Source organism: Lytechinus pictus, chromosome 11, assembly GCF_037042905.1.
Source record: "Lytechinus pictus isolate F3 Inbred chromosome 11, Lp3.0, whole genome shotgun sequence".
Classification (NCBI taxonomy): Eukaryota; Metazoa; Echinodermata; class Echinoidea; order Temnopleuroida; family Toxopneustidae; genus Lytechinus; species Lytechinus pictus.
Genome location: NC_087255.1, coordinates 22,943,498 through 22,967,765, shown reverse-complemented (window position 1 = coordinate 22,967,765; position 24,268 = coordinate 22,943,498). Strand labels below are relative to the sequence as shown.

The following is a 24,268-nucleotide window of genomic DNA, read 5'->3' as shown; positions in this document are numbered from 1 at the left end:
GTAAAATTGTTCCTACCTTTATGACGTAAGCAGTATACGGACTTAGACCGATGAGGGTGCCATTCACAATCTCATCTTCAGATCTGATGGTGACCTCAATGCTATAGTTTGATTGCTGTTCCTTCTGTCTCCAGTACTGAAGCTGTGTATATCAATCATAAAGAAATATCTCAGTCATATAATGTTCCCGACGTTTTCACGTCTATATTGAAATAGCAAAGTTTAGCTTGCCCATCCTTTATTCTACACACTACTCGTTTGGCTACTTACCAATGTGGTGGATATCGCGTCCAACATTATGCAACCGGATAAGAAACAAATAAAATATTTTCTCAACGCAAAAAAGTCTTATGAAATTAATATATCATAATAGAAGATGATACATTTTATTTATTTGTTTTAGCTTCATTTGACCTACTGATTTGGATTTTATAACTGTCAATGTTAAATTTTGGGGATAGATCTACTCGTGTAGAGTATTCCGGTTGGCAATACACAGACGACCATGTGTTTCTCATAATTATGACGCCAATGACTGAAATAAATTTAGATTATTAATTGCAACAACTACATTCGGATGTGCTATGGCCGAGTGGTCTAAGGCGCCTGGCTATACATAAAAAGTCCCGGGTTCGATCCCCGGCCGCGGCACCCATGCCCGTGAGCAAGGTCTTTAATCTACAATGCTCTTTTATCCTGCTTTCAAGTAAATAGAAATGCTATATGCATTAGTGGTAACTAGGTGTGCACTTATTAAAAAAAAAAAAAAAAAAAAAAAAAAAAAAACTATTGTACATTCGGAGGAAGGGTGAAAATGATGATGATGATGATGAAGATGACACTAACAATGATCATTATCATGATTATGATTACAATGAAGGGAATGATTATGATTACGACGACGACGATGACGACGACGATAATGAGAATAAATTCAGACGAACAATACTGACATGACTGAAGGTACTTTGATGGCAACACATTATGACGGTTTTCATTACCAATTCAATTAGCATCATCATGGACCATATAGATAAAGAGACGGAAATACCATCAAAGAAAATATTTCTAAAGATATCTCACCCTGTACTCCTTAATGATGCCATGTGGTGGATCGGGTCGCATCCACTGAAGGGTAACGCTGGTATCCCCTATCCCAAGAACTACTAAGCCAGTCGGCTTTGGTGGTGCTGCAATTTGAAAACAAAAAAAAATTAAAAACCCACTTGCATTAAGTAGAGCTTTAATATTTCGGGAGGAGACAATTTCCTTTCCATTAATTCCCCTTCTCCTTTGAAAAGCTCATTCTGCACTGAATGTAAAAAAGTGGGCTCTTGAAAAATCAATACTCATTAGCATTCATTTAGAAATAGTTGGATTTTTTCCTCAAGATTATCATTTAAAATATACTGACGTAACCCGATGCCGTTTATTTAAAGAATCCCAACTTTTTTTTACTTTGCAGGTAGTTAAATGTTAATACAAATAAGTAAACCAAAAACGGCACAACAACGTTCATCATCGTCACCATCAATACCTACGTGCAACAAGAGTTGAGGCCGAAATCTGCTCTGAAAATGGACCGTAGCCTTTCAACGAGGAAGCTCTCACAGTGAACTGATACTCCGTGTAAGGCGTAAGAAAGCCGATCTGTACAACCGTCTCGGTAGTCGTCGCCGTCAAGGTGTGATTGGTGTTCGTATCCAGGAGTTGATACTCGTAGTGAACGATGTCACCGTGTCTAGTACCGCATGGGGGCTCCCGCCAGGAGAACTCGATTTCCCTTGAAGTTACAAGGTCGACATAGATTGCGTCTGGTGCTTCAGTCGGTACTATTTTGAAAAGATGGAGAAAAAAAATATGGTTTCAAACCTAAATAATTCACACGCGAATTAAGGAATATCTAATCTAAACAGACGAAAAGCACTCAATCAAAATAGAATAACAAAGAGCATAAAAATGCAGTCTGGACAACTTTTGAATAAAATCGATAATGAAAAGGTCTGCGTTGAATTTTGAACATGTAATCAAAATTATGATTTTATGATTTCAGTAATTTCAGTACCACCGTGCGAAATTTTGCACTTTCTCATTTGTTCATATAATCTGTTCGTTTCGTACGTTACTCCTAGTCTGCTGGGAAAACTCTTCACTCGAGTAAATGGTCTGAATTGCAGCCTACTCATGCCTTGTGTACTGAAGGCCCTCTCGCCCTCTGTATTGGAACAGCAAGTTTTGTATGTGCTAGTCTTTGCGTAAAGGCACACTTGTTGATCAAAGTTCCAATCAGGGTCTGTGCCTACATACTACGTTATGCCCGACTTTACTTTACGCACGTCTGGTGATTATTTCTTGGGAGATGTCTATCCAAAATTTTCATTGATGTTGAATTAACCCATGAGGTTTTTCCATTTGTTCCAATCAGCAGATACATCCTCATGGATAGGCCTACTTAAACAATGCACTAAACTAATGAAGGGAAGATTTATTTTATCCTTACTCGTTTCTCCCGTCTGCACAACAACCACAGACATCGATCCGTTGCCTGCTTCCGTCACAGCGAACACCTTCAGCTCATAGGTTGAAAAGGGTATCAGCGAATTGATCTCGACATCTCTATGGTCAGCTCGTACGGCAAGCTCATGCATTGACCAGTCATCGTCGAGGAGACATCGGTCTTGGCGCACAAGACGGTAGGCTACAACGTAGTTGTTAATTGGACATTTCTGGTTTGGTGGCGCGTTCCAAGATAGACGGATTGAAGTGGGATTATCGCTGCTTGTTTCGGCGAGGACAATGCTAACCTCATCGGATACTGAAAAATTTGAAAATTTAGAAAACAAACCTTTTTAAAACTTACAACATTTTTAAAGGAATCTATAGCTACGTTGTACAAAGGTGCAATGCTTAAAGATGTTCAATGTTTTAGATGGATAGTATTGTTGATCCTCCTACCTGCGATCATTCATGCTAAGAATATGTGTGTTGACTATGCATCAAGAACATGACGCGAAAGGGCTTTTTGTCCTTAGCTTTCTGCACGTTCGGAACTACAGCGAACTTGTGTTCTTTCACGACGAGACATAGTTCGTTTTAATTCATATTCATAGGAAATACATTTTTATCTTATTTTGTGACACCATGAAAATGACATAATGTCATTGGACATCTGATATTTTATATCTTATTATATTGACAAAAGCATACCAATTGCATTTGTTGTGAGTTTCTTCCAACTGCTGAACGGTCCCCATCCCTTTCGGGTACGAGCTCTGACCCGGAACTGATAAACTTCGCAAGGCTCGAGGTCATCCAGGGTCACGTAACGAAGTGTCGCGGGAATCTTGCTTGTCTTTGAATTGAGAGTAGAGTCATCAAGAGATTCCAGCTCGTAGGCGTAGAAGGTGATGTCTCCGCTACGATGTCCACAAGGCACTTCTTCCCACGAGACATTGAGTTTGGTAGGTTTGTGTGGAAATGATGATGGCTCATTGACAGTGGGTGAGGCAGTCGGTGCTGGGGAGGAAAGAACAGGTACTGTTTTTTTTTTGGTGGTTTATTGAGAATGTGTATTAGAAAGGGTTAGTGAACGCTCGAACATGTAATACATGAGTAAAGACAACTTTATATTGCATCAGAACTGCATTTAGCGTACTGATCCACTTTCACTGAACCATGAAGAAAACCCGCACTTCAAACGAAAAGCCTCCTAAATCAGTGATTATTTTTTTATCTTCAGACTGCAATTGAATGCGAACTTAGATCAATAATTTTTGGAAGAAAGAAGTATTTTGCTCACGAGCTTGTTGGGTGACTACGGTCGACATCACTTCCTGCCCGGCATTTGGTGCACCCGTCCTCGCCCATACCATCACTCTATACGTAGTGAACGGCAACAACCCTGACACTATGGCAGAAGTGCTCTGGGTCTCGACGTCTAAAGCCCTTGTTGCGGCCAATCGTCTCAGGTTTGCACTACACTGGTCGGTGTTGGTTGGGATGTACCGGAGACCGTAGCTGAAAATCGGACACGGCTGAGCTGCAGGAGCGCTCCATGTGATGTTTATCTCTCCAGAGCTGATTGACTGGAGGGTGAGGGACGTCACCGGACCAGGAGCTTGTGATCAGAGGTAGATATGAACATAATGCATTCAGTTATTTGGGAATAATTCAAGAACGTCTGCACGCAAAAACTACGAGATGATTGATTGATATCAGCCACTGAGGTTTATGGACGTAAGTTCATAGGGGGGGGGGGTATGCTTGCAGGAGGTCATTTCATTATTGGTAAGGTAATCTCAGTCATAAATTCGTAATTGACGAACATCATGAACATTAAACCTATACTTATTAAGATCCGTTTCATATTAAGTCACCGACTCACCATGATGTAGATAATGTTGGATGTCTTGAATAGAATGCAAGATTCACATTGGTTATCAGTTAAAGCTTATAGCAATATTGTCAATGTTGTTAAAAGTGGAGTTTCTTTTGCAGGACTTGAAAAATAAATTCAATCATCATGCACACGTAAATGAAAATCAGACATCCTGTAATACTTACGGGATGCAGTAGTGTCAGCAAAAAGTGCGTTACTAGGATCGCCGAATCCTGCAGACGTCTCCGCTTGGACCCAGAAGGAGTATGTCAAACAAGGAAGAAGTCCGTACACTGAGGCTAGGGACACAGGATCATGAACCTGACCGGACCAGTATAACCCGGAAGGGGACTCCAGTCGGTAGTGGTATATGACTTCCGGTCCATGTCGGTCTCCACATTCTAGTGTGTTCCAGCGGAATTTGAGACTACTTTGGGTTCGCTCTGTCACGTCGATGAATTGCACCTGTCCCGGGGCTGTGTAAGATGGCAAGGGTGGAATAAAGATGTAATCAAACTTTTATAAGATCTCCGTTTCTTAATTAATCTATGAAGTGAAACTACACAACGATCGTCTTTATAGTTACAATAAGTATTTTAGTGTCTCAGCCAGAGCATGTAGTCCTGGGTAAAAGGTTTAATCGCTAATGTTATTCATAGAACATACTTGCTAATGAAAGAAGCACTAGCGTACTTGAAAGAGGGGGCAATGAGAGAGAGTATCCCCTACATATTTCTGCTGACCATTTTTTAAGTTACCAAAACTATTTTGACAGGAAAATGTTTCCCAATATGGTGATAACATTCGCGTTCCTTTTAAGATATATTTCTTTATTTGTCAGATAAACTTTCTCACTCCCATACCTCAATGATGAGGCCTTCCAGATACGCCACTGAGCATAAGTGCTGCACCTGACCAAAGCATGTCGTCTGGTAATTAACTGAGGGAACAGCCTATTAAATGACAATGAACATTTACGAAATTTTAAACGATACCTGCAGGTTGTGTTTGGAAACTTCTCACTGCAACTGGGGCCATACCGGCATCGCTGACTGCTTGGACATTAACCTCGTATCTCGAGTACGGCTCCAGGTTCGACAATCGTATGAACCAAAGCGAAGTGTTCCCAGCAAACTGAAGCACCTGCATATTGCTGCTGATCGCCTCGCACAGACCGAGATTTGTGAGAACGTACGTGACCCGGTAGTGAATGATGGGACATCCATTGACCTCAGGTGGTGACCACGTGACGTCGGCTTCAAATGGCCTGGATGCGTAGGTATGCACGAACATGGTCTCTATCATACCCGGTTCTGGAAAATAACAGGATCATAAATGAAGAAGTTATAACGGAATTTTCAAGCCAAACACGAAACATTTCAAAGACGTGTCGTAATATCCCACCGCTGCCACTCTCCTATAACTGGGCAGCATTCCACGAAGCTATCTGTCAAACATATTCAACGCTGTTACATACTTCTGAATAACTTGTAACTGACAGGTTCAGAATAAATATGGTAGTGATAATCACTGGGAAACTGATTTTTGAAACATTTTCCTCAAGATTATTGAAACAACTTCAATAATTTCTCGCGATACAGATAACAGATACCATACAAATGTGAACAGCTTAAAGAGTTTACCGTGAAGAGTGGATTATATTCTTTCTCAAAAAAGACAGTAAACCCATTTAGAACAAGAGGCTTATTATGAATACGAATTCGACGAAATAACAAATGTACTAATATAGACTTGAATAACTGACCAATTGCCCAAAATATGTAAAATGTAAAAAAAAAATTAGCTTAAAATGAATTGTCCAACCACACTCACAGAATATTAATCGTGTTATCAATCTTATCGCATCTTCATTTGTAATAGAACCTCTATTAATGTTTACCTCCTCCTTGTGTTCGTACATGGTAGAGTTTTGCATAATGACCGTACCCGGCCGATGTCTTAGCCCTGATCCTAAACTCATATGGCGTACATGAAGCCAGATTGTTGATCGTCAATGACGTCACATTGTTAGGGGAATCCCCCTCGGTAAGCGCAGCTACAGGCACGTTCTCATTGGACAGTTCATAATGGAATAGAAGTACACCCCCATGGGTGTGTCCACAGGGTAAGTCCCATGCCAATGAGATGCTGTTTTCAGTTGTTTCCACGACAGCAAGGTCGGTCACATTCTCAGGTACTGGATGAACGAATAAATGACATGCGAAATTATTGATTAAAACATTGGGAATATATATATTTCAAGATTAAAAGGGCGTATTCCTAAAATAAGAAGGAAAATATGAATATGAATCCAAATCGAATTCCTGATGACTAAATCACAACTGCTTTCATAAAGGGTTGATTAGAATGGTAAATCACTCTTTTATACATTTCTATGTTTCCACTTGGCTCAATAAAACAGAAAGGAGGTGTCAATGAAGCGTTTCATCATTTAGAAGGCAAACTTACGCACTCACGCTCACCATATAACGTAACTGCTTCTTTAGAATTAAAACCAAACGATCATTTACACATTCCTGTTGCCTCAACCAAAAAAAAATATACTGTTCTCTTCCCTTTCCACCATTAGCATGATTAAAATGCTAACTGTAAAGACGTATTTCATTTCGATTTTACATACTCTAATTTAGTTTGACAACCTGAAATCTCACCTGATTCGGCAGTTTGTATGGTCCTTTTTTCCGGTACTCCAAAACCGATACTGTTCCTCGCCAGAACCTCGACGCTGTACGTCGAATAGGGTACCAGTCCAGCAATAGTGAAGTCTGTAGTCGTGTTGGTGTTCCCTGCTACGATGGGTTCTTCTACCAGCTGGACTATGCACTGGTCCAGGACCTGCGGTGTGTAGCGGATGATGTATTCTAGCTGACAGGCAGACTGCAAGGGTGGTTCCCAGGAGAGGTGGATCTCGGTAGGGGTAGCGGTGAAGCGAAGGTTCCGAACCGATCCGGGTGCTGCCATCAGAATAAGGAACGACTAAACTTAGAGGTAGGCCCTTGGGAAAATGAGTACTTAATGCAACTACAGAAAAAGTCGTCATTTTTTTTCAAATCATTTATGGGAACACTGGCTCTAACGTTCTTCAGTGATTGTATCTTAATGTTTGAACGCAATAGTGTAATTCATTATTGCCTGTGATTTTTTAAATATAATTTACACGTATTTTACAAGAAGAATAAAATGCATTAGTCAATGTCATGGAGAAATTCCACATGAGAAAGTCTTGATACATGTATGATTTTTTTTTCAACAGTAAAGTCCAACAGTAAAGTTATTCTAATTAATAACAATTCTTAAACTCTTCTTCATCAGCTCAAAACAGGCATGCCATCTACGGGTATCTCCTTTTGGATCAAGGACCAGAAATTCAACATTATTTTTCTTCCCTTTCATGTAAAAGACAAAGAAAGATAACGTGATTAATTTTCAGCGAGATGTTTACACTAGTAAAAAAAAAACATTTAGTTGACGTGCCAACTTACCAACTGTAGCCGGTATAATGATGGGTAGAGGTGGACTCTCGGGACCAACCCCGGCTATGTTGTGAGCCGCTACCGTGAAGTTATACATAACACACTCCGATAGATCGGGGAACCTTGAAACAAAAAAGGGTGTCGATATCGATTTGAAAAAAAGTCATTATCTAGTCATGTAGAGGTCATAAGTAAAGGGCTTATCATATGAAGAGAAGCTCAGGCAATCGGAAAACGGAGCTTGTGTTCATGCTGAAAACAAAACGACGAACTAAATATCATCTTGTGCATAAGCAAACTAAAATTACATTTCCAATTGATCGTCCTCTTTTGCCTTATTAAAGCAATCCATCATACATGCGATGATGACATTGATATATTGTTTAAAGGCGGGATAGAATTTGTGGCGCGTTGTCCTTATTAAACTAGACAATCTCAGTATAATGGACAACTTTGATAACATACACCATGGGACGATCCTTTTAAACAAAGATTTATGGTTTCAACTTTTAACTTACAAAATGGCAAATCTACCACTATTAAATTAACCTCAACTTCATCACGTTCATGGAATAAAACACCCCCTATTTCACTTGCTATAACCCCGTGTCCACAGTTATCAAAGGGAGTTCTCGCTCCGCGTCTTACGGAGGGATCAAGACCACAGTAAATGTATCTTAAGTGCCCGTCAAATGACGAAGAACAGCTAGGAGGTCTTTGTCGAAAATCGGTGAACCGGAACGACAGTCTTGTTCTAAGTTTTGGAGCTGACAAAACATCCTAAATATATCGTTTGTCCAGAGTCCAGGACGAAACTGCTGTTTTGATTCACCAAGTATCGACAAAGACTGTTTGGTTGTTCTCTGTCACGAAAGGCATTTGACAATAAATGTTCTCTCTTCTTGAACAATCCATACGTCGCGTGAAATCTAATGAATGTCATGGTTCACGATTTACAACTTATGAGCACTACATCATATCCATGTTTTACCCCGTTTTCATGATTTTAAATTCAAGGAGCCAAAGTCTTACGTGTAAAAATGTTGAGATGCAGAAACGATCTGCGTTCCTTGTTGCGCTCCTCGGAGCATCAATAGATAGTTACTAACCAATCCCTTTCGATGACCGCATGGCACTTGACCCCAGTTCAAGGTCACACTGTTGGTTGAAAGGTCGATGACCTCTACTGCAGCAGGAGCTGATGTGGGCCCTAGGATGAAAAAAAAATCTTTACAGAGTTATCATGTAATAAGTCATCTGCCAATCCCCTTTGCTGATATAATTAATTTGATTGTATTTTATTTCAACACGGTAGCATGCTTCATCCAATATGATTTTGCAGCAGGTTTGTGGTCCACAGATCCAGATGGGTGTTTCATAAAGTTGTTCGTAAGTTACGAGCGACTTTACAAACGACTGGTGATCCTTTTTTAGGAGCTAAATCCACACCAATGAACATTTGGTGCACATAATTTTCTTTAAGTCGTTCGTAAAGTCGCTCTTAACTTTACGAACAACTTTATGAAACACCTACTAGCTCATCAAGAACTAGTAAACTGTAATGGTTGCAGTACCTGGACAACTAAGCTCTGTGTAAGATGTTACAGACTTAGGAATATTTTGCATTTAGGAAAAGAATCGGGAACAAATGTTCTAAGGATTTGAAGTGCCTGTATTTTACTAAATGATTAAAGGAATAACCTCTTGTAGATGTAGTTGCTTTTTTGTACATGCACCTATTTTCTCTTACTATCTTCAAGAGTAGAAGCAATGCGGGTTATATTCTCTCCGACGCTATCTTCTGACCCCGGCGCCACAGATACGATGTATGTTGAATATTCATTGAGCCCATTTAACATCAATCTTCTTTCGGTCGTATTGAAGGTGCCTGATTGGCTGGCTTCAATCCCCGATGTTGCTCTTCTCTCTGAACATTGGTCGAAACTTGTGACGTCATAATGGACGATGTAGTATGACGGATCGCATCGTCGATTCGGATCCAGTTCCCATGACACGAGAAGCGAAGTCGGATTATTTGGTGTCGGTGAGACCGACAACGTTGGGATTGGATCTGGTGCTGTGTTAACGAAAAAGAGTAAAGACGTTGAATTTTTTAGTCAATTCGTGATAAAGTCAGCAATTAAATATTTTCATATTCTTAACTATCAAGAATCTTGGACAGATAGACAGAATTGTTTTTGTGACAAGTTATTTTGTAAATGGTGTCAAGATTGGTGAAGATAGATGAAACAAAGCAGAGGCATGAAGCAAGGATAGAAAAAAATGAAGAAGGAAAGAAAGAAAGCAATAAGAAAGATAGAGGAAGAAAGCTGGTGTAGAATAATTCCCCGAACACTCGTGAAAATACCATTGTAAAGACTAATATGGCTTTTGTTTTATATGATTACAGGCAATATCAGTGTCAAGACAGTGTCAATGGCAATGTCAAGTAATGAATTATGAGGGAAAAAACAGGTCAAACACAGTGACTGGCTTGTGCATTACTAAGATATTTTTGAAATACATAATCTAAATTTTAAAAAAATTGCTCATATTTTTATCCTTATCTTCATGATCTTAAAAATGTGTTTAAATTCATGAATAGTCAGTTTAAAATGATTAATTCTGTGTAATTCAAATTCCACATCAAATCAAATCAATTCTTATATCCTAATGTATGTTTGGTTGAATAGACTTACATGCACACGGAGTCGTTGTAGATATAATAGGAGTTGGTTCTCCTTCCCCATTCAAACCGGGACGAACAGCAACCACTTGGAAGTCGTAGGTTAACCGACTTGACAGTGACGTCACTGTATACGTGAACGGTTCTTCTGTGACGTTGCCAGCGACTTCCCAACCGGGATGGCCATGTTCTCTGTACTGCAAAATGTACGCCGTGACCGGACCGCTCCCGGCATCAACCGCAGCGTTCCAAGCATCCCAGGTAAGTTCTACCGAATAACTGGTAACGACTCCTATCGTAGGCGGTCGACTTAATGAAGGTTGTTCTAGAAAAGGGATAAATTGTATTATTTGTTTTGATATTCACATCTCAAACATTACTGTACACTCCGTGATTAGGTGAACATTTTTTCTTTTTAAATAGACATAAAAATGAAAATAAGTTGGTGGTATGATACTAATTTGATCATCTAAGGTATGGGGTGTAAATTCATCCACTCCCATACACTTCTTAGCCGTGGATCCGTGTGATCACATATTAAATCCTAAAGCACTTCAATTTTCGACTTGTTTCCAATTGTCCTCATAATTCGATGCCATCTTAATTGACGATAGTTAGAACTAAAAGGCAAAATAAATGTTTCCTCTTTCTTACCTATTACTTTTGTCAATGCGAATCTATTGTGGGTTTGAAAAAAATCTGGGCGTTTTATCTTAATTTTATTTGCCTGGCACTAATAAAGAGCTGACGGATGGTCAGAAAGTTCATTTTCTTGTCAACTAAAATGTTTCTGTAGCCGTCGGGGAAAAGCCCATTTTCGTGATAATTTGACGTCACAATTTCCGATATGATTCTCACTGTTCATGCTGTTGCGGATGCATGTATATTATTCCCTTAGCAATATTCACGGTTGTATGGACAGACCAGACAGTATATCAACAATCAGGTTATAAATAGAATAGGAACATGTCTGGTCCACCGTGAACTTGTCCTTGGAGGTTTGGACTGACATTTCTTTCTTCATAGCTCAATGCCTCTGGGTTAGCGGAAGACACCAAGGATGGCAACTTTCCTCTTCTTATCCATGACATAAGGAACCATGTTCCATGATACTAATTTTGACAAAAACAAGAAATTCCATTCTTTGGCAAAATGTACTCTCGTCCAATCAGCTGCCTTGTTTCGGTATTTGATAACAGAGGCTTGCAACTTGCTATTGATGAATAAGTTTTGTGAGCACAAGTACTGCTATGTTAACAAACGAAATGCGGGTCTTCTAAAGGGGTGACTATGTTCTTATCATAATAAGACACGTGTGTAGTAAATGCCATACTGGTGATTGCTTTGTAATATTTCAAAGAAACAGATAAAACAACAAATTTTCGATATAATTTTTCCTTAGAACAATGCATCTGTCCAAAAAATTAACGAAAAGAACATTTTTAATATACGGGACGGGGCGGGGAACTCTTCTAGGAACTCAGTACTTATTATATATGTGGCCTGCCCACCCACCCCCTCCTATCCGATTTAATTTGCAAGATGTGCAAAAAACTTGGAGAAGACTTTGCAATATGTGCTATATTGTTTCTACTTCGTATAGGGGAACATTTTAAAGTGAAGAGACTATTTTTCTAAGCTAGACATATAAAGGAATTGCTAATTTTAGCACTCTTAGATTTACTAACCATGTCCTTTGACATTGACGATGGCCTGATCTTTCACATTGTCGCCCGCCGACAGACGACATTCAAAATCTTGAGCTGCGCGGGTAATCACTGTCTCCACAACCGTCGTCTGGGTCTGCTTTGTGACGTCACGCAAGGCGACTTCAGAAGGTATCTGTTTTCCTTCGGGGGTACCGGTGTACACCTGAAGGGTGAGCGATGTGTCGGTGAAGTTAAAGGTGGCGGTACAGGTGAACGAGATGGTGGTGCCGAAGTTGGAACCGTTGGATGGGGATGCGGTGAATGACGTTATTCTTGGTGTGGGTTCTGTATTCAAAGATAAAGGCGTGTACTATTAGCATCAGATTGCATTTTGCCCACCGTGAGAGTTAAAAGAGTTCGAACCATCGATTAGAGCAAGAAACCTTTTGAATAATGTTGGATCCAGGGTGTTGGACTAACAATATACAAGAAGTAGAAACGGATGCTTTTTAATCTTATCTTTTTACGAATGTAATTTTGAAAAAAAATCGAGTTCACACTTACCCAAAGTTGAAATACATTAACAACAAATATCGATTTCGATATCAATGGGTTTATTCATATCACTGTTTGTATAGTCAGGATAGTAGCCATTAATGTGACAGTTGTTACTTTTTCCTAAAGAGGGGGAGGAAGTAAGTCGTGTCAGTAAGGACCAGAACATCTTTGGCATCAGGTCCACTCTGGAGAACCTGACAAAGAAGATAAATGCTTTCGGAATCGAAACTGGGTAGCGAAACCACCGCTTCACCAACAAAGCTTTCCTGCCTATTTATACACTCTAATAAATTTAAAAATCTTTCACTGTGCAGTATTTGTGACCTTTTAAGGTTTTCAAAGAAACAGAAAGGGTTCATTTAGAACTGTGTTTAGTTCTACATGGAAACATTTAAGGTTCTTTATACAACCTATGGTGTTCTTGATGTAAAAAAAAACATCGGTTGTATACAAAAAGAATACTTACTATTTAAATTTGGCAGGGCTCATGACACCATCAAGAATCCCACAGGTTGTATAAAGAATCTTTAAGGGTTCTTGTAGAATAAAAAATCAAAGGACTGTTCAGAAACCTTTTCTGTTTCTTTGAAGAAGCTTATAAGGTTCAAAGTACGGAACATAGAAAGGATCTAAATTTTCTAAGACTGTAACACTTACAATGGTTGTTGATGATTGCAGCGGACCTGTAAATAATGTAATATGAAGAAACAAACCTTGACAATTGACTCCAGCCCAACCATCTTCACAACCACCAGCAAGGTCACAACGTCCCGTATCTCCAGCGCAGAGTGCGTTGTTTAGACAGTGACAGGTCTGGTCACAATCGGCTCCAAAATATCCATCCTCGCATTCTGAATCGAAAGGAGAAAAATGGGGGAAGAAATATGGAAACTATGAAATTACGGCTGACCAGTGATAGTTCACATTTCTGTGTATGAAAATATCACCGTCGGAGTTTTCCATATTACATTATTTTGTGAAATTCATAAAATTACGCAGAATTTGCAAATGACTCGACGTGAAACTAGGGAGCCAAACTGGATTCCTGAATATTTTCCTAATTTTTGACAAAATGTGAATGTATTGGAATTGTTCCAAAAATAAAGACTTAGTTATACATGATTTTTATCGAAAAATAATATCTGTAATTACAACTTTATTGTGTGGTTGTGTCTATTCAATATGTATTTATTATAACATCATACATAACTTTACGAATAATTTCCAATAGTCCCTTTATTGAAAAAGTTACGATATACAGCCAGTTGATATTTCAAGACCCCTCGTAATGCTCGAATTCTTTCTTCAATTTATATGATTTACGTATATAGTGAACCAAAGCATGTCTGCACTATCTGTATGAATCAAGGTTGTGTGATATAACCAAAATATGCATTAAACTAATCTTCTTAGTACTCCAAAGAATGAAATCTACAAAAAGAGATATAAACGAAAATATCAATTTGTTTTAACTTCAGAGAAAAATGACACGATAAGGTAGCATTTTAACACCAGGCATTATGTCACACTCATTTGGACTCGTTTACCGACAAAATGACAAAAATATCGCTTCTTTATATTTATTGGCATCTTGATAATACACTCTATGTAGTATCGTAGAGACTATATTCATTTTATCTTAAAGACTATATTAATTTTCACCCAATTATCTATTTTCATCATTCGGGTATATATTTACATAGCCTTGTCAACATTTTTGTTAATTCGAGAACCCATCTAAGACGGGGAGGATACTTTTAATTTTCTTGATTGATAAAACATTTCCCATAAGATTGCCAAAATTAGAGATAAGGAAGATGTTGACCTCAGTGTCCCGTTGACGTTCACCTTGGTCAAAGTCATGGTCAGTTTATGACGTCACATCTACGCGGGAGCTCGTAACAAGTCATCTATAATTTTACTTTATTTCTTTCATAGAAAGGTGTTCACGGCTTATCCTTATCGTATTTGTGAATCTACAAGCAATAATTTTGAGTTTTGTTTTAACCAGTTGATAACCAACAGGTGCTATTCGTTCTAATTTCTTCTATAAGTGATCAGACGAATACGTTTATTTCTAATTAGAAGTTTATAATATTAACACAAAGTTTGTGCCCTTCGACCTATATTCATATAGCTTTAATAACTGCTGAGATAAAGCATTCCATTTTACTCAAACTATACGAAAAATACGAATTACTTCTTTCATATATTATTTGTTGATTAATTTATCTATCTATTAATTGAATATCTACACTAATTAAAAAATAACTATACTTTACAACCTTCCACTTTCTCGCCTCTCCTTTTCACATCTATCTCTATCCATTTTTAGTCCTTCTGGGACTCAACTCACGGTGCACCGTAAACCACTCCCGCGAGTGGGAATTTTGTATACCAACTCTAGTGAGGTTATTGATCAACCAGAGGATGATTAACCCATCTTCGAGAGTATAGTAATGATAGTAACAATGGATAGATCATTATCATTTTAATGTCGGAAAAACAACATACCCGGACAGTTGTTACTTTTCGGTATGACTTGACAGTTTAACCAGCCTACTTGAATAAATGAAAGGCACAAATTAAGTTGACTGCGGATTATGCTAAATAAATAAAATATATATCTAAGCTTATCAATTATTTGTATCAAAAGTAAATGCAATATGGGTTTTAAACTGTGATTATCACTATACCTTGCATACAGTCTGCACCCTTGTAGCCAGCGGCACACGAGCACCCATACGGAGGCCCGTTGCATACAAGAACTCCTCTACAATCTGTGATGTTACCTATATCTTCACTACACCGAAATTGGCCAAGCTGACCAAAGGTATCTTTTCCTAGACCTGCAACAACAAAAATGGAAAGAAAATGAATTATTCTAAAATGTAATAATCCAAGTGACTTTTGTGTGCCTGTATTTACAAAAATAAGTTTTAATCAGGAGGGGCATGGGGACAGGTGCCCCCCCCCCCCCCATTTAAAATGTTACCCTCAATCACATCCCTCCCCATCTTAAAGCCATCACTGAGTATGCCTACATAATAAGGGCCACCCTCTTTCATGAATTCAGTTTCCTCGTTTCATCTTTTTTTCTCTCACTTAAGATACAAATACAAGTGTATTTTCTACAGAAGGCAAAAACTCTACTGAACATTATGAGAATAGTTGTGTCATATTTTTGGCAAATCCACGCAAACTGGAACACATCGTCTAGCACTCGAAAATACACATCCCTCTAATCCTTGCATGGTTTAAGCTCGTCAATTATTTGTAGAGAAATCGTTTTGAAATTGGAACGATTTATATATTTATCTTTGACTGAAAAGTCCACTCACGAAATCTATTTATCTATTTATAGCCTAATCCATTGGGTTAATGAGAGAGCCTGATTACTCTTTGATGGTTGAAGATGAAGGGGGAGAAGTTATGAAGAGATAAGAGCCGTGACTCAAATGGAGCGAGGGTACGTCGTTTGATCGGACCCCAGACACGTATTTCCGATTAAATTGAACTTCATTTTCTGAGGCCAGATGAGGTTTGTTTGGGTTTTACCTGTTTATGTATTTCCCCTTTACCAAATATGGACTAGTTTACTTTGTAAACGACGTGTAATATACATGTTTAATAGTGTTATTATATATACTGTACACATAGTATCATGCAAGTGTGACGGTCGAGGCTTAGAGGATTGTTGCCAGAATTGGAATGTTCGTGGTTCAAGCCTCGTCACCATTTATCCATCATTGTATTAAAATTAATTTAAAGCTTAGCAGGGTAAGGGTAATTGGGGGAAAGTTATGGATTTCTATATTGTTATCCAGGGGTCCTGGAACCGGGGGCTTCAGCCCCCTTCCACTTCTCATAATAGTATACATGTACATTAACGAAATTTGAAAGTGTTAGATGTGCCCCTACAGGACATTGAGACTAATGAGTTACCAATGAACACATACTGCTCAGAACTTCAATAGTATTTTCCTTCTGTGACATTTTAAAACGCAATGGGACCCCCTCGACAACAAGGGCAAAGTCATAACTATCCCGATTACTAATGTTCTTTATGATAATTACAACCATGGCACTTTTCCAAAAATGAACGGTAAATAGCTAGTTGCGATTTCCCTTTTTTTACCACAGAGAAGAGGACTTTCGAAACATGTGAGATTAAAATAGATCAAGTTACTTTGATTAGGACCGTTCGCGTTTGGATTAAGGAAATCGCTACTATCACGCTGATAGACGAATGTAGTCAATTTAATGTTTTCTAATTTATATTCTTAACTTCGTTTCCATGGTAACTAATGAGAGAACTATTAACCTAATTAGCTCTGGCTCTTTGCCCGTTGATAACTCTTGTTGATGTTGAAAATGGGGGCATGAATTATTTCGAGTCACACATTTTGCCACATAGAGGGATATTCAAAATACATTACCAGGGGGCATCATGTTATAACATTACAACGGTTCAAGCATTGCATAAACTTTACTGTCAGTGACAGTTAATTACAGTAGTACGAAACAGCACATAATAATTAATATATAGTCTTACTGTTCATAAAAAACTACTTTTGAAGTAAAATAGTGATTAAATCATGGTTTAACGACACGTACACTTTCAATATCTGACACACTCATTTAATGCACAAGGCTATTTAAAAGCCATGAACACGATTATAAACTTGGCTGACACTTCTTGAACACCTTCATCGTGCGGGTTAATGTTAGAATATTTCCAACACTATCACTCCCTTCTAGTATGACTAGGATTCTTTATCAAATAACTTGGCGAACGACTTAAATTGTTAGGTTTTTTTTTTCATTCCTTTTTTTATAAATATTTGACAAAAATGAATGATAAACACAAAAAATTGTGTGTAACCACTGGGCTTCCAGATGACAGATTTTCAATCATGTCTATGGTGAAGCAAATAAATAACAAAGGTAAGATTATACAGTGTGTATAAAAAAAAAGTTTACACTTTGAAAAAGCCCTGGAAATTAAAAAGTATACAACATGTGGGTAATTCTTTCACATATAATCTTAGGTTTGGGTCTCATCTATCCAATGAAAGTAAAAGTTTTGACAGAATGTTACACTTGAGTGAGCACTGTCCATTTTTGTAAAGCTCGCAGAAATCTGTTTGCGCAGAAATGCTCGTTTTCACGCTGTGTCAAGGGGAAAGGGCGAAATCAAATTTACCCTGCGAACATTTCTCACACATTTCCCTTGCACTTTTAGTCAATTGAAATAAAACAGATACATTCAAGCATTTTGTAACAATTTTGCCACCCAAATTGAAATTACAACACTTAGTAAGCACAACCTTTACCCTTTTTGTGCCAGCTGGATCTGAGGACATAACTAAATCTGAACAAAAGTTTATATCAGACACCTCCAGCATTTTTTGACTAAGTTGTTATCATTTAAAGTGGGTTTACATTTCATTTTTTATTTAATACTTGTTTCTCCACACCCTTTCCAAGCTTGACAATGAATAACAAAATGAAAATCAAGCCTAAGCCATTTCATGTAAATCACAGCTCAGTGTAAAGCAAATATCGTCACGATGGCCTCGGTGTGTGGGGGAGTGGGGTGGGGCGCAATGCACTCTTCAAAGTGTTTTGGGCAAGGAAACAAGTTAAAAAGGTAAAAGATATCTTCAAATCAATTTTACTAGCTAAATTCAACGTGTTCTTCATGATTAAGGTTTACTATTATTCGCATATTTATTTCAAAATTCTGCGCAAATCATTTTTCACTAACTTTCCAAAAGTAAGTGGTGCTCACTCAAGCGGAAATATTTTTCGACAGTTATTTCGTCATTTGCTTAAATGGATCTGTACCAATGTTGAAATGTGGAAAAATCTTCAGGATATTACAAATGTATAATTTTACAGGATTTTTTCTAAGTGTAAACTTTTTTTTGATACGCACTGTAGACTGATCAATATTTAATGTGCTGTTGTGAATTATTGTTTAAACACTAATAATTTTAGGAAGTTGGTGCGTAATGTGTGCATGCAGCACAAACTTGACAGCCCCATAACACCAGGGAAGTTTCGAGTGTCTTTGTTTTGATTTTTTTTCTTCTACAAATCACTGGTATATATAATTCCCGTCATTCTACTGACAAAACTGAAACAAATCATATTAGTACACGCGACCTCTTAATGCTTTTCTCCGTTAAAATCAGAAAATAAAGCTTAGATGTCTACTTTCAAGTAATCATTACCTTTAATATAAGATTATGAATTAATTCGGACAGGAGTCAACATAAAATCCAAATATGCCATGCACATATTGAAATATTATCATGACCATGTTATATGACATTCAATACTGTTTTTCTCACCGTTTGAACAAAGTTGTCCTGTAAACCCGGGAGGGCAGACACACACCCCAGTAACGTCATCACAGATACCACCGTTCAAGCAATTTGGGCAATCTTGATCGCAACCTCGTCCCCAGAAACCAGCTGGGCAATCTGTTGAGAGACCAAAAATATGGAAAACTCATCAATGTCAATAGTGTTTGGGGAGCTCAAAATGCTTGGTAACTTGTAACCATGGTAACCATATTCAGTGAATAATCGTAATTGAGTCCGTTTGCCACTCTGTTACATTAGAACTTGATCCGTTTTTTTAAATAAAACTTTAAAAGGATCATACGAGATATCTTTTGTGCATTTAAAACAAAAAGTTGTACTAATATCAACCACCACATGAAACAACAAACAGGTACCCAATTCATAGACCGTCAGCTCGGGGTTTTTGTCAGTATGTGAGGTGTGTGAAATAAAATATATTTATTTTAAAGTTCCTCAGTATAAAGCTTGTACTCATATCAATCCTAATAGATAAAACCAAGGGCATAGTTTAGGCAAGGAATTTGAGGGGGTTGAGCTTTGGATGTGGTGCACTGCATTGGAATAATTACAATGGGATGAAGCGAACCAGCTGGACAATCGACAATGTTTACATAAATAAATGATTTTGTAATAGTTTTTTTTTATATAATCTAAAGTGTCCCGTAACACAAAGCTTAGCAATGATCGTAGAACATTTTCCACGATTGATTGCATCGACTACGATGTACAATCAATCGTAAAAATCAAGCGTACGATTAATTGCTAACTTTTGTGTTACGGGATCCCCCCACACACACACACTCACCCTCCCTCATCCACCACACAAACACACACCGGCGACGCCACGAATAAAAACAAAACTGTGTTAGGGCAGGGAATACTTTGGTGTCGAATACTTTGGTTTCGAACACTTTGAACTGTCCGTGATGGGGTATACATTAGATCTGTTTCCCTTTTGAAGTGGACTGAATCTAGATACCAAAGATCCTGGCAGGTTGTTTTGATTTCTTGCAGTCCCTTCAGGGGGTCCGTTTCATAAAGAGTTAAAACTGTTGTAACTTTGCCATTACGGCTACTACCATGGTAACCTTGATTTTGATTGGCTGCTGGGCCCTGTTGCCATGGTAGTTGCCTAAATGGTAACATTACAACAGTTCTAACTCTTAATGAAATGGGTCCCTGAACCCCAGATTGCCTATCCGTTTTATTCTCCATCCCCTCTCTGCTCTTCTCTCTACTGCATCGGAAAATATGGATCATACCCCTTACAACCATATTTACCAGACAACAGATCATATCCGTCTAAACTTCGTTTCCTAGATTTCATTTTGTCGTGACAAATCAAGAGAATGAGGTGAGTCAACGAGAAGTGCAATGCTGATGATATCAGCCAGCCAATGCCTTTACTCTCATACGAGTCACTGAGGGGATTTAGGGTGGCTAACGATTCAAGGGTACATCAACCTTTCACGAAATATATTATCCTCTTTTAAATGTACTTATACTGTTATGGTAACTCCCGTAGGAACTCGGCAAGGCAGCTTTTTGCTGGTAAATGCTAAGCTGGTACATATGAAACATTAATCAGACATGACTGACCTTATATACGACAAAACTTACTCTCGGATCTTCTTATCGTGCTGACGATGGCAGAGCGGGGATTCGAACTCACAAACTCACGATCATGAGGCTTATGCTCTAACAACTAGACCACACGACCCTTTTCACAGGCTCACGGTTAAAATGAGTGGTATTCTCATAAATTAACCTCGAGATTATAAGTCATTTTTATGATAGATGGAAAATTAAAAGGTGTCTAAATATCACTCCAGATGTCAAGGGGTGTGATTTGAATGGGGTCTTTATAATATGTAAGCATATATTTAAAGAAAAAGTGGTCCCCATTTGGGATCCCCCTGCCCGAAGAAATCCTCGATCAGCCATTGTAAGTTAAAATTCATTCGTAATTTATCCAGCATACAGTTCATTACCCAGAATGTCACCTGATAAATTAATGCCCACTACAAAGGACGGGACACGCAGGCGCGGATCCAGGGGATGGGGGGGGGGGGCACAGGGGCACGTGCCCCCCCCCCCCTTTGAGAAGCAAAATTAAAATTAGTAATGTAAAAATGTCATTAAAACCGAGGTGTGCCCCCTCTTTTGAAATTGAAGACCTTTTTTTTTTTTTTTTTTTGCTTGTCAAATTTTTTGGGTACGAAATATCCTTAACTTGTGGTTGAACCTTTTTTTTTGGCTTGTAAAAAAAAAATCCTCCGAAAAATATGCCCCCCCCCCCCTCTTTTTGGAAAATCCTGGATCCGCCCCTGGGGACACGTGACCAAATATACTTGGCATGTGACCTTAAATGTCCATCTTCACATATTTCAAGTTGCCCCCCCCCCCCCCTGACTCAAACTCAGACCGACGGACAGGACACCTGTACTCGTTCAATATCCACTTCAGATCAGTGCACGGAACGATACATACAGTCGACCTGTTTTAGCCGGCATGGCCGGGTTAGATTGAGGGCATGGTGCTATAGTGGTATAACACTATATTTGTTGAAACTTCTTTGTCAAATGGCGTTAATGTTTACATTTTTATGAAGTAAACTACTTGTTGTGTAGAAAATTTCCGAATATAAGAAAAAGCGAAAATAATTTGGAAATTTCCGAATTTAAGAAAAAACGAAAATAATTATGTACCAAAGCAAAGACAAACCAGATAAAAGATAATAATATTCTTTGCTTCATGATTAATACATATATAATATGGTTATGTATCGGATATATGTTTCTATCATACACTTCACCAATCGCCAAGCAAAATGATAATTTCAAGTATGAAATGTACTATCTAATCAGTGACGTACAACAAAATATCTGAAGGAGTTGAACTTTTGAAAACTATTTTGAACATTTGCTAACGATTAACCAAACAATTCAATTGGTATTTCTATTTCACGTAGTCCTCTTTTAAGAAAAGAACGCTAATCTAAAGAAACTATAGGCCCTATTAAGACCCGCCAGATAAATCTCCCCAAAAAACTTACCCCTGACCATAACTTCCAATATACCATGAATTTCCTGGTTTTGTTCATCAAACACAATTTCGTAGAGTCCTGAATCGATCGCCTGCGATCGTTCGATATCTACGGTAGATGTGTGCGTCCTCCAGTCGTTTTCTGAAGCACCAAGTCTTCTCCACCTCACGTTATCATGAGCGTTGCTGTGTGTTTCTCCCAAAAGCCTGATTGGCTCTCCTAAACCTACACGTATCGTCTTTTTGAATGGTGTTACACGCACTGTAAATTAAAAGCGATAATGTAAAGAAATAAAAATTAATGTAGAGGATTAGAATGAACATCATGATAAGAACATGTTTATACGTGTAAAAATTATTTCTTTTTGTATTTTAGTAGTTTAACGCTTTGCGTAAATTTGCTCCCTCTTTTTCCTATGTTCATGATGTTATCTTTCTCGTCCAGGGGCGGCGGAGCGAAGTTGAAAGTGGGGGGGGGGGCACAGGAAAAAGGACACTATCTTAAACATGGCCGTATGCAGGAATTTTTCGTTGGGGGGTTAGCCCGCTTAAACTTTTTGGAAAAAAATCGAAAGCGAGGGAGCGAAGCAACCGAGCTTATTATTGAGGCGCTTTTGCATTTTGATAAGTGATATTGTTGGATGTTGTGCATATTTTTGGTGAATTTTGTAAAAAATATGCAGTAAAAATGTGAATTTTCAAAATTTCGGGGGGGGGGGCAACCCCGCTTCGTACGGCCATGATTTTTAAATAAAGAAAAAAAATGACTTCTCTACCCCCACACACATGACTCATGAAACTTAAGGCACGAAAGATTATTTTTACAATAATTTTAATTCATTATGCAGTAGCAGAAGGAAACAGAACGGATCTAAATAATGAAACCGGACGCTCATCGGGCATGAAAAGAGTGTTTTTCAGGACAACTTAACTGATGTGAAGAACAGGCCCCTATATGAGAAGGCAAATGACCACTGGTTTACACATAAAATAGGTCCTTCTCATGTGAAAGGGGCACAAAGCACGTTCGTGGGGGCACTTAAGAAGGCAAAGGGGCACTTGCTAATGGCATAAAACGGGTCCTTCTCAAGTGAAAAGGGCACAGAGCACGTCTATGAGGGGACATTTCTTGGGGAAAACAATTGGCACTTATACGAGAAAGGGTACTTGGAAACACCTAAAACTGGTCCTCTTCCTATGAAAAGGGCACTGTACACGTTCGTGGGGCGTTTTTCTTGTGTAAAAAAGCACACTTGTCAGTGCTTCAAAAAGTGGGGGCACCTTGCCCCCCCCCCCTGGATCGCCGCCCCTGCTCTCGTCTCTCTTTCTCCACCCCCCCCCCTTTCACACACACGCAAACACAGGCGCGCGCTTTATATTTTACCTTTATTGATGTGAAAAATTATCACCTGATTATCATTGACAGTAATTCATCGCAATTCAGTTGTGTAGACAGATTGGTTCACTTTGACATAAAATATAATTTGAATCGTGTCTTTTTGCCACGGTCGGTTAAGGGCGAATTGATGATGGATAAACAAAACGAAGCGTTACTTACAATTTGAAGCTTGTACGAACGATGTAATTCTCGTTGTGTCATCTCCACTTTGTAACACGCATGAATATGCCTGACCTGACGTCACATTAGCGCGTAATCTTACTCCGGTCACTTGTCCTGTAATCTCGTCTCTTACGAGACTACTCTCTCCAGACGTAACTAAACTTTCAAACGTGATATTTGAATTGATATATTCGCCGCTTCGTAGAGCTAAAAGTTCTCTTGTTGAATGTGTGTTTTGTTGATTAACTTGTTGATTGTTGAGTGCTGGTATGATGATGCAGACGAAGTTAGCAAGTGGTGATAGGTTGCCTGGAAAATACAATTGAAATATAAAAAAAAGTTACTAAAGTTATTTAGTAACGTCTACGAGACTTTAATGGTATACGCAAATGGTGATATCAATTCAAAGTCCGTCCGTTTTAATATTTCAAGTCTGATGACTAACTATATTTGTCTGTAAAGCGATTCGCAACCGTATATGGCGCTATCATCCCGAGAGACTACATATAGCATACAGGAGAGT

At 38.5% G+C, this 24,268-nt stretch overlaps 1 protein-coding gene across 1 annotated transcript in view; it reads right to left on the bottom strand.

The window, feature by feature from the left end:
* Positions 1 to 24,049, bottom strand: part of LOC129271992 (receptor-type tyrosine-protein phosphatase delta-like) — an 87,892-nt gene extending 63,843 nt beyond the window's left edge. The window contains exons 1-20 of the mRNA XM_064107137.1: positions 23,743 to 24,049; positions 22,195 to 22,446; positions 19,125 to 19,256; positions 15,462 to 15,614; positions 13,479 to 13,616; positions 12,247 to 12,552; positions 10,572 to 10,883; positions 9,623 to 9,949; positions 8,905 to 9,082; positions 7,882 to 7,994; positions 7,051 to 7,353; positions 6,279 to 6,575; positions 5,374 to 5,691; positions 4,564 to 4,854; positions 3,800 to 4,117; positions 3,208 to 3,516; positions 2,501 to 2,815; positions 1,542 to 1,832; positions 1,084 to 1,190; positions 17 to 142 (exon numbers count right to left, since the gene is read on the bottom strand). Coding sequence (XP_063963207.1) covers positions 17 to 142; positions 1,084 to 1,190; positions 1,542 to 1,832; positions 2,501 to 2,815; positions 3,208 to 3,516; positions 3,800 to 4,117; positions 4,564 to 4,854; positions 5,374 to 5,691; positions 6,279 to 6,575; positions 7,051 to 7,353; positions 7,882 to 7,994; positions 8,905 to 9,082; positions 9,623 to 9,949; positions 10,572 to 10,883; positions 12,247 to 12,552; positions 13,479 to 13,616; positions 15,462 to 15,614; positions 19,125 to 19,256; positions 22,195 to 22,204 — 4,344 coding nt within the window. The 5' untranslated portion in view covers positions 22,205 to 22,446; positions 23,743 to 24,049. The remainder of the gene's footprint in view (positions 1 to 16; positions 143 to 1,083; positions 1,191 to 1,541; positions 1,833 to 2,500; positions 2,816 to 3,207; positions 3,517 to 3,799; positions 4,118 to 4,563; positions 4,855 to 5,373; positions 5,692 to 6,278; positions 6,576 to 7,050; positions 7,354 to 7,881; positions 7,995 to 8,904; positions 9,083 to 9,622; positions 9,950 to 10,571; positions 10,884 to 12,246; positions 12,553 to 13,478; positions 13,617 to 15,461; positions 15,615 to 19,124; positions 19,257 to 22,194; positions 22,447 to 23,742) is intronic.
* Positions 24,050 to 24,268: the final 219 nt, after the last annotated feature.